This window comes from Harpegnathos saltator, unplaced genomic scaffold, assembly GCF_003227715.2.
Source record: "Harpegnathos saltator strain DR-91 unplaced genomic scaffold, Hsal_v8.6 scaffold128, whole genome shotgun sequence".
Lineage (NCBI taxonomy): Eukaryota > Metazoa > Arthropoda > Insecta > Hymenoptera > Formicidae > Harpegnathos > Harpegnathos saltator.
Window position 1 is genome coordinate 487,501 of NW_020229904.1, and position 11,652 is coordinate 499,152.

Genomic DNA, 11,652 nt, shown 5'->3' on the forward strand with positions numbered 1-11,652 from the left:
CAGCCGGCGGATCGATGGACCCGGCCCGAGTGAGCGCACCTATTGGCCCACGCGGCTGATGATGCCGCTACGGTGACGTCAGCACGTCACCCACCGACCGCCCGCCTCCGTACCCTCCGCCGCTCCGGCGCTCGTTTCAACCCCACGCAAAGCCGAGGCAGCGGCGGCACGCGGACCTGACGAACGTCGGTTCCGGATGAAGATAGACGAGGAAAGAGAACGAGGTGGAAAAAGAAGCGCGTGAGAGAAAGACGAAGATATGTGTGTGTGTGTGTGTGTGTGTATGTATACTCTCGTTTCTTTTGCTTCCCCGTTCTGTTTCAACGTTTCGCAGCCGCGCGTGTAACAGAAACAACGGCGCTGGCTGGTTTTTGCGAGAGCGCCAGATAATTATATTACAATTATGATATTATCCATTTGTGTATTTTTTCCTACGCACGGTCGCACGCTTTGACACGCGCTGACAGTCGCGTAGGTATTTCTTTTTTCCTTCTCTCTCTCTGTGAAGTGTACGGTGTAATGGCGTTTCATGTGATTACGGCTCTATTTATTCGATCAAAGCTTCTATTAAATTATCTTCAAAGATTCCTGCGCTCTTTCCCCCCCCCCCCGCCTTTTTTCTAACCGATGCTTTCAGTCAGACGACTGAATTTCCATCAGTACGTCGTAATTGCGTTACGGTAATGACATTACTTACTTTACATGTCGTATGTATGTATATTCTAAATATATACCGAATATAAAATTGCAATTTTTTCTCCAATCAAACAGACGATTCTCAGAGAGACTTCTCGCTAGACCTCACAGAGAGTTCTCCCAATTAAGGGAGAAAAAAAGAAGAAAGTTAAATTCGTTCCAGAGAATTTAACAATTCTGGCAATTCAATTATAGACGGATTCAATTATATCTCCTTGTGAGAAACCCCCCAGCCGTCTCGTCTAGCTCTTCGTTCGCTAATAAATTGGATAATGTATTGGCATTAAACTCACAAATAAACCACAAATTAATACCCTCCTCGGGTGCCGTAAAGCCGCTGTGACGAATGATTCGATTCGTTGATGATGACGATGATTTTGTAATACGTGCCGCGCGCGCGTTAACGAACGCGCCGTCCTTCTCGCACGTTGTCATAAATATACCGAGATCGATCTGACGGCAAGAGCTCATGTCGGTTATGGCCGGTTTTGTAATATCGACGGGAGAAAACTGCAAGGAAAGAGCGCTCTCTCTCTCTCTCTCTCTCTCTCTCTTTTTCTCCTCCTGATACTCGTAGCTCGTGCGTGCAGCGATGCACCGGAATGCATCGGCGGTGCGCAGACGTGCTGTCGTTATTAACCTATGACCTAGGGACGCGCAATCCAGCCAACCCCGTAATGTAATCGGCCGATAGCTGACAATTATCGCGTAAGAATGTCACGGTATTTCGTTATTTTGTCCGCAATGATCCTAGACCTGAGGAACCGCCGCGTCCGCAATTATCAGGCAAAACTCCAAGGGTATTCCCTTTGCGCATTGCGTGACGGTTATTCCCGTCACGTAACGAACGGACAGACGGACTCTCGCCGGATTATGCTTTTCCACTTGAGCGATGGAGGACCGTGGACTTTCATTCGGTCTCGTGCAATTTTCTTAATTTCCATCCCGTCTCGGCAGGACTCGTGGAACTTGCGTAATTAAGCTTCGCTGTTGTTGGAACGGACGAATTTTTCGTGCGAGGGACAGGAGGAGGGACGAGGATTATGTCCCCGGTGATTTTTCAATCGCCACGAAGTTTCGGAAATGGGCGCCCCGTGTCTCACAAGGAATCTCGCTTCAAATTAAAATTCCATTAAAACATCGCATATATATACATATATATATATATACACACACACGCACACACACGCACACACACACACACACACACGTGCGCTGAGGAACGTAGGAGAGCGCGGAGGACAGACGTTTCGTCTCGAGTCGGACTTCTAATCATGAATATCTGACCTGATTTCGTAAAATCCGCCCCCGATACGAATACGGCGAACTCAATTAAAACTTTCCACAACAGCATGATCGAGGCCACGCGGAAACGTCCCTCCGCCGTTCCCGGCGTTCTCTTCTGGCCGCTCTCGGCCGCCTCATCATCCAGACAGCGAGACTTCGATCTCGAATCCCGTCGCGCAGACTCGGCCACTCGAAACAAACGGTACAACAATTACGTCATCAATTCACCTGTGCCGTCATCACTCGTGCGGCGTGGCACGACGACGTCATTGTTTTCCCCCACTGCGCCAACGATGACGAAGTCTCCGCTCTGCCTGCGCTCTCGTCGGACGCTTCTGCGCGTAGGTCAGTTATGGGGGTGGCGGAGAAGGCAAGAGAAGGGTGGATTATCGGAGGGCAGAAGGAGACGGAGTGAATCGAGAAACGAGCGAGAGAGAGAGAGAGAGAGAGAGAGGAGGGGGGAGAACGAGAGGGAGAACGACGCAGCGACGTTCTTCCGTCGTCGATTTCCACCACCGCCGCCGCCGCCGCCACCGCCGCCGCCGCCGCCGCCGCCGCCGCCGTCGGCCTCCATTCATGCATCACCCGATGCACCCCGCGCCCACCCATCTCTCGCACCCTCCTGCGCTTCCATATACCCCTCTCGGCCTCTCCGCCCCGCGTGCAGCCCCGGCGAGCGGTGCACGCGTGGCAGAGCGGAGGCGTCAGCACGAGCCAACGTCGTCTCGGTTAATCGAGCACTTCGACACGTGACGAAACACTAAGGGCTCGCGGTGGTCGGCTCTGTGATGCCGGCGTGCCGTCACCTATATGAAGCAGCCGCTGATCCGGAAAAGCCGGCTGAGGGGTAAGGTCGACTTCGATCCGCTCGCGGCAGGGTGGAATCGGCGGCTGCGTCCGTCGCGCTGCGAGCCCGAGCGCGTTTCGCTCGAATCGGGAGCTGTGAAGAATATTCGAGTGGTTCTCTCTCTCTCTCTCTCTCTCTCTCTCTCTCTCTCTCTCTCTCTCTCTCTCTCTCTCTCTCTCTCTCTCTCCTGTTTCTCCTTTCGAGCACGCGTCTTCCTTCGAGCCACGGCAGAAACGGCGTTCTCTCGCGCCGCCTTAATGAGCGAACGTCGCGTAACTTTCCCGATCGTCGAAATCCAATCACGAAATTCTGTAAGCGCGACGACTGCGCAACATTCACGTGTGATTTGCATCCCGACGGGAGAACGATCCCTTTCGCGTCCGCGATCTTAAATCACCGAAATTCCGACGACTGCGAGATACTCACGTCCGGCGGGGCTTTTTCGCCTTGCAACACGAGAAGCCGCTATAACGATGCGACGAGGGTCTTATATTTTTCACCAATCTACTCTTTCGCTATACTATACGAGAAAATTCTAGTTCAAAGACTGCGAAAGTCGGTCGGAAAAAGAAGAACTGCCCGGGTGTCAGGGTTAGTCGGGAGTGCAGAACGCTCAAAATCGTCCGTAGACGGCAGAGAGAACCCGACGAATTTGAAGGACCGAGCAATTTTGTCGAACGGCGACGGGTAAATTCACAGATGTTAACCGCGCAGACGGGCAGACAAATTTATTAATGTAGATAGCGTCTCTCTCTCTCTCTCTCTCTCTCTCTCTCTCTCTCTCTCTTCGTGCAACGACATGATGGCGTAAGCACGCGCGCGTCTGACAATGCAACGTACAGTAACAACAATTGACTGGCGTTCACGATAATGCAACGGGCGCGATTATCGCGACGATCGTGTCGTGAGATGCACATAAATGTCTGTAATAAGATAAAGGCGGATAAAGTCATTCGCCTCTCGGCGAGGCGGCGGGATCGCGTCGATTTCGACAAGGTAAGATCGACGATGAACGGCGCCGTGTATCCCCGGGCTAACGCGGCGCCAGAGATAATATACATTTCCAATCTGCCTCGCTATCGGCGAACACACTAACACATGGTACACATGGCCGCCGCGCGCCTCGACAATCGGCTGTCATCGATGTATAGTCCCGTGATACAACGATAGATTTTATAATTGAAATTATCTGCTCTGCGTATGTGTGTGTGTGTGTGTGTGCGTGTGTGTGTATGTAGATATGTGTACGTGTACGTGAGCCGTCGCCGCAGCGAGATTCGCCATCGGACTCTCGCATCGTGGCGGTTACAAACGCGGGGTTCATGATGCCAGTGGGTCTATATCTGATATATTAATGACGAGGCGCGCGCGGAGAGCTCGCGCAATATCCCTTGTGTCATCTTGATTAATTAGCAACCTTGATTAATCGGCCGCCGCGGTACGATAATGATTTCGAAATTATTGTCGATCGTACGCAGCTCCCTCGCGCTCGTCGCCCGGGATGTAGTCTCTCTCGGCACGGCACGGTTGGATTTATTTTCGCTCGCCGATGGGAATGCGATTAGCGGGAGTAGCGGTCTTGTTATCTCGGTTTACGGTACGCACTGGTTGTTGCGTCACGCTTGACGCCGTAGCGTCATTGATCTGATATTAATCGCGAGCATACGTATTAATCGGATATTAATGGAGTGCACACACGTGCTGAGATATTTCGGACTGCGGAAGGTTAAAGGTGTTTGCCCGTGCTTGAGAGATAGACGCGCGCTCGCGAGAGGTCGAAGGGCTGACGAATAATCTATAATATGTCCCGCCTCTCGCGAGTATCAGCGGACATCGTTGAGAAATAAAACGCGTGGGATGCGTTACCATTCAGACAGATAGAATTGAGCTCGGAAGAGGGCGAATATCGGGCGTGTGCGCGCGCGCGCGCGACGATTTTTCATTTTTTATCTGCTGGTTTATTTAGCTGTCATTTGGTCTCTGTCATTTTCGTTTGGGGAGGAAACGGCACGACGGCGGCGGCGGCGACGCGGCGCGTCGGCGCGTTGACGAAATGTCGAATGTATGTGGACTGCTAAATATTTCACAATGACAGAAAGCATTTTTGTGTCCGCCGATAGAAGATCAAGTTCAGTTACTGCGCGCTCCAACGGCAGATATAACGAACTTTGTTGTCCCTCGTAAATTCACAAGTTTGCAACGGCGCACGTTAGTCACACGCAGCCGGCTGAAATGTGGTCGCTTGAATTCGGCAAAAATGCAGTTTGGCAACTTCTGTAATGGAAACGGCGCGGAACGAAATAACGATGTGATGACCGTTTGGTATCGACGATAAAACGGACGAAATCATTAAAATTCCTAATGGAAACGGCAACTATTTGAAAGCGACTGGTGAGCGCGCGCGGCGGGGGGGCGTAGTGGGAGACATGAGGTCGTACACGATCGATTCGCCAGAAGCAATCTTTCTTCCGGCAACGCGTCGCAAACAAACAGAGAGGTCGTCTCTCGTCGCTGGACACGCCGCGTCGCGAGCATGATTTTACTAACATAAGATGAGCTTTCGTCCGCCTAAAAAGCGGTTTACCTCGACACGGTCCGCGCGAGATCGCGAAGATGCAGATGCGAGGACGTAACGCACATATCTTTCGCCTGCGGTCATGTGCTCGATAGGAAGCGACGCTGACTACGAGTGCTACGTGACTGACGATTCGCAAAAACTGCGAGTCTGCGTGACGACGGAAAAGCGCGCTGTACAATCGACGAGAGACACAAAGTTCAGCCGGCGTTAGCTGAGAAGCGAAGTTTTGTAACCGTTCACGACCTTGGGAATTAATTCGCCCTATCCCCAACGTTGAATGACTCCGTAGTATCTATCTATAGGTACCCCGACATTAAAACAAGTGCCATTTTTCTTAGATTGACCTCTAAAGCGATGTGGGACAGCGTGATGATAAAATGTTGGGGCGATTTTAAAACGAAAAAACACGGCAACGAGGCTCGAAAAAAATATCGTACAAACAAACGTCTAACCTAACCTAACCTAACCTAACCTAACCTAACCTAACCTAACCTAACCAACCTAATCTAACCAACGTGTCGTGTCGAGTCAGCTTGCGTTTGTACGATCAGCGGAGATAACGGAGGATATAACGACGATGAGATTTGTTCTGGCGACGTCCGCCGGGAAAATCAGTCGAAGACGAAAGAGGAGGAGGAGGAGGAAGAGGAGTAGGAGGAGGGGGAGAGAGAGAGAGAGAGAGAGAGAGAGAGAGGGGAGTGTAGGCCGCGCGATCGCCACGTGACTCGCGACCATTTCTTCTTATTACTCGGCTCGGGGCCAGTGTGAACTGTTTAATGATTTTTTTTAATAAACTTCCGGGCACTTTGTGCCGTGTTCTGAAGATCGTTGTACCGTGTACTGCACGGGAGCAACGCGGCGCATAATCTTTTATTATAATGTGTGATGACCTTTCCTTCGCTAGTAATGCGCTATCAGTGTGTATAAAAGGACGAGCACGATGCCAGTGAACCTCCTCTGCCCGCTTACTACCCTCGTATTCGCTCTCGCGGCCGCCACGGAGGATTATTTTTTGCGGCATTTATAGACCGTGATTCGCGCCGGCTCGAGAGCGCGCGAGGCGAGCGCGATTAATTCCTTGACTGGCAAGCTGAATTTCGCGAAAGTGATCAAGCTGGCAAAGAATGAATTTTCAAAAGCTAAGTAAGGTACATCGAAACGTCGCGTTTAGAGCTTTTCAAGGCCACTGTTTACGGATATGAGAAGTCGAAATTTTTCGAATTTAAAATAATGAGCTCAGCATAGAGACTAAGATTCATAACTTTACTTCATCGTAATAAAAGTGGACATCTGTCATGAAGAAAATTAAATACACGAAATTTTTATCCAAAATCTGCAAAACAAATAGTGTAGTAACGAATAAATATATTCATCTTGGTCATTCGAAGACTAGCCATTTCGAATTTTTATTTTTACAATTCGGCATTGAAAAGAGCGGCTCCGAAAATCATTGAATACTCAATTTTTGATATATCGAGCCATACTAGAAACATCAAATTGCAGAACTGCGTTTTAGTCAGTCAAAGGGTTAATAAGTATGCATACATAAATCAAAGAAGCGCGCTCGGCCGCGACCGGCAACGGCGGAAAGTTTTCCGTACGCGCGAAACTCTCGGCCAGAATTTCCACTTTCTCGCGGGATGCTCGGTCGATCTCTGATTTGCCATCGACAAACATCGCATCCTTCGGCAGTCGACGTTGAAGCGTGCGACGCAAATAGGACTTTTGTTTATAACGCAATGCACATCGAAAACGAAACTACCTCGTCGACGATAATTGAATAAATGATGTTCCGATAGGTTATTTTCAGAAAATTTCCATCGACTTTAACGACGCTCAAATTTCGCGGGATTGATCGAACGCCCCCAGGCCCAGATTGATTAGATTATTTTTCATTTTAATTAGAATGCTTGATTTGCTTCGACTTTGAATAGATTTCTATTTCGAACTGATTTTAACTGTTTGATGCATATTTTTGTTTGACATCAGACATCAGAGGTACAGTGAGAACTACGATTTATGAAGCGGGAAACGTAAGTTTCCATTGAAAATTTAACAAAGGGTTTAAAAATGACAATTTACGAGATTGCAATTTAAATGGTAAATTATACAATTTAAATTTACGTAGTACAAATATTACAATCTGTATTTACACGACTAGCGTAAAACTAATGACGTTATCGCTCTCTCAACATTGTGACTCTATTGTATTAGGGTTACATATATATTATAATTATAACATTAGGGTTACATATATATTATAATTATAACATATTATAATTGTTTATATACAATATGTAACATCGGCAATTACAATAACGGAAGTTATTAAATCGATTTAACGCTGTTCGTGCAAACGTAGGTTACAGGTGTTACTAAAGTTTTAAATTTTAAAACCGGTTCTAAATCGCCGTGTAAACGTAGTCTGTATCTCCTGGCTGATATCGTTCGACAAATCTATGGAAAGCAGTAAAATAAAAAGTATTTCGCATCAAGCCTTTCGCTTCGTTCTCGACATCGAATGAAAATTCAAACGCGATGTTGCTACTAGTTTTTGGCACGTGATGTTCGCGTGGCTGTTTGGCAGGCCCAACAACAACCTACGTCGAAAAATCTTGTCTGCCAACGATTACACGATTTACCCAAGCGATTTCGAAGGTCTAACGGAGGTATTTTAGAAAGCTGCGAGCGACAAACGACGTGCTGAATGAGGAGCAGACGACCCGATAGAAGAGCGTTCGCTCATCCTGAAAAATCGCTTCGTCCTAAAAACGCAATTTCTGCGAGCTAGCCGACATTCACACACGAATCTACATTGTATGCTTCAAGGATGCAATGTCAAGGATGTCGGTGTGTCTAATGACTACTTTGTAGCCGATTTTCTCCTTGTCAAGTCTATTCAACTTCCTAATTTTTAGCGCGATATGTCTCAATGAACCAATCTCAAAAAAAAAAAAGAAAAATGTGATTTAAAGCAACAAATAAGTTTGCACGATCAGAAAATTTGACAGACATCACAAGTAGTCTTAATCTGTCCAAATGCATACATAATGTATTCGATTGGTTGAAATCTTAGAATGCTATCGAATGTTTTATTCATTCGAGTGAAGTACTGTGTCTCGCCACGAGCGCAGTTGTAACTTTAAGAACTCGTTTAAGAATAAATCAAGTATCGACAAATCAATTGAGCAATACACGATTCTGTTTTATCTATTAACATATTGCGTACGATTCGCGAGATACCTTGTGTTTGGTAGATCCCAAGTTGAAACTGGGTCATGAAGTATCTTGGGTAAAACCTCGAGTCGGAGTTTGGTTCCACACACACACACACACACACATAAAGTCTCAGAATCTCGTCAATTTTGAAGAATTATTGAAAATCTCAAAGTTTAATGTTACACGGGCTATTGCTCTACTTTGTTAATATCTTGGAGAATTTATTTCATTTAGTTCGATAATTTTGTCATAGTTAGCAGAAAAATCTCGATAGGATTTGGAAAAGGAGCACGAGAACAGAAGTTGGGTAAAAATCAACAAAGATTTAAAATCGATAAATACTTGGATTCGTTCGACATAATAACAAGGTTAGACAGAAGCGAGAAAAAAACGTGTTTTCAGACTCAAGAAGTAAAACTGAATAAGTGTCTCGAGGAATATTATTAAAGAAACAGACCCAAACACTCGCGAGACTTGGGCCGATATTCGTTGTTATGAATTATTTACGAATGTTGAGAGCATAATTCATCGTAGATTCATATTCGTGGACCGTTATATTCGACTTGTGCGGATCAATATTTTTTGTTGCATGAAATAAGTATTACAGGTTAACGAATAATCAGAGGCTCATGATTATTTATAAAGCGGTGACGCGTGGACTATCACTATTTCACCGTAGATCTTAAATTCCGACTCGGGATATCTCCTTATTCCCGGTGAATTCGTAAAACATTAAGATTGATGACAAAATAAATGAACAGGACGCACCTGGTAATATATAATGTATCAGCGTCGTCCCGACGTCAGCGATGTCCTGCATTCTTCGTCCCGCTTTCCTGATCCGCTATCCTGTTCCTGGCTGTCTCGTGGCTTCGGGTAGCACTCACCGGCACTCATCGGCACTCACAGACACTGACACGTACGATTCGATCGAGAAACGTGTGTTAACTGGCGCGGTGTCGACGAGACTCCCCGGTCAAACACTTCAATAGCCGATGAAATACTTTCATTACTCGGCGAGAATTGTAAACACTCACTGACACACGTGACCCGCGTCGCGGTACGTGCGTAACTCGCCGGCTCGAGACGCAATGGCTCGATCGCGGAACACCACGTGACGTCCGTCACGTGCTGCTTCAAGGCAACCGATACCCTTTGCGGAAGGGCCGAAATCGTCGCGTGAAATACCGCGAGAGAGCTTCGCAATTAACACTCAACGATCATCGTTCGTTGAATGAATTAATCGTCGTTAATTATTGCCGTTGCAGTCAGCATCATTGTCCACAGTTCACGATACGTTTCCGATCGACTCGTGTCTTTTTTGTGTTGAGCAAAAAACCACGATAACAACCAGGAACTTTCCAAGACGGAATACGCCGTACGTATACACGGCAGAGCGCACGAGATGTTACGGCGATTGGCGACAAGGCACGCGATTCCTTTCCTCGCCGCTTCAAATCTCGTCGAGAAATTTCCAACATCAATAAGAAAAAATAGTAATAAAGAGATTAAGAAAAAAGTGGGTTTGTTTCGTTTACTTACCTGCTCATTGATCTCCTTTAAATTATTTTTTGGAATGATCTTTTTATTAAATTTATAGCTGAGTCAATTGCGTAATATTAAATAACTCTTAAACGAACGCTGCTTTAAACTTCAACGAGATAGCGTAATTTTCTTTTAACATCCAGGTAACTTTTTTTTTAATATTGCAACATCAAAAAGGGCAACAGCCTGTCTCGAGATTGCCCATTAGTGCTACGAGTCTTGCAATCTGCAAGATCAATGCACAGGCAAAGTTTCGTGTCGGAATGTCGTTTGCGCGCTTCCTTATAATTGCCAAGTATCGATGCCAAGAGGAATGGACGTGATAGCGCGAGAGAAAAGTAACATCCCCCCGTCCCGAGGAAGAAGAGTTCGCGGCGCTTGGAAATGGAGCAGGAGAGCAGAGTACGATATGCAATAGCACTCGAGGAGCTTAGGAACGTCCGCTCTCGAACGTTCTCGACCATTGTGGCTCGAGATTGGCCGAGAAAGCTGGTAGTTGTGTGGAAAGCTTTAAAATCGATAACCTGTCCTCCGGGCTTTCGCGGGAAAGAAGGAAACCGCGCGACGATCGTGTACGTGCCAGGACTCGCGGCGATGGCGATGGCGAAGGACGAAGGGGAAGAGAAGGAACCGGTTGGCGGGCGGTTCTCGCGCAGTCAGGAAGAACCGGCGAGGGTGAGAGGCCGATATTACGCAATCGCGTGGCGCGGGCCACGAGCCGCGGGTTGCACGACGAAAGGCGGCTGTCGCGCGAATAACAGCCATGCATATTTACGCAGCTGATATTAACAGATGCGCGCGCGATCTCACCGCACAAATGATTAACATCACAATGTAACACCGCGTAATGACGCGCGCGTGTGGTTTACGCATTAGGCTGTGTAACGGGGTCTCCAATCGTCGGAGAAAAAAATGATGTTAATCGGAGAAACTGGCGTGCAGGAGGCGTGCGAAGTCTCGCGATCGAACTCGCTCCTGCGGAATATTCGCGCGATTCCGACCGCACGATGATGTCGGGCGAATGAAACGCCGCTGCGCTAATGAGTCGCGCGACTCATGATATCGCGGCAGCTTACCAGCGGAGAACACGATCGGTATTTCGTAGATTGGTTTCAGCGAACTTTTAATCACGCGCGCAAGGAGAGGTAACGTATGAGGAAATCTTGAACGTTCATTTAACGCTTAATTACTTAGAGCGCGCGAATCTTCCGCACTGACGAGCGAGCGAGCGAGCGAGCAGTTAATTCGAGAAAAGCCAAAGACGTGCGCAAAGGACCATTACGAGTCCATCCTCCTACTGATGATGATTATCCTAATAACACGCGCTCGAATATAATTACACCTACTGTTGCATAACACGTAATAACTTTAATTGCAATCTGGAACCTTTTTACCGCCGGGCTAATTATCGCCGGTAACGTGTGCAGCTGTTGCGCGCATTTCTTTTTTTCCCCTCTTTCTCTCCTCTACTTTTTACCAG

The 11,652-nt window shown here is 47.4% G+C and overlaps 1 protein-coding gene across 1 annotated transcript in view; it reads right to left on the minus strand.

Moving 5' to 3' along the window:
* Positions 1-10,098, minus strand: part of Hr38 (Hormone receptor-like in 38) — an 82,663-nt gene extending 72,565 nt beyond the window's left edge. Inside the window, exon 1 of the mRNA XM_025307684.1 lies at positions 9,396-10,098. Within this exon, the coding sequence (XP_025163469.1) occupies positions 9,396-9,447 (52 nt within the window). The 5' untranslated portion in view covers positions 9,448-10,098. The remainder of the gene's footprint in view (positions 1-9,395) is intronic.
* Positions 10,099-11,652: the final 1,554 nt, after the last annotated feature.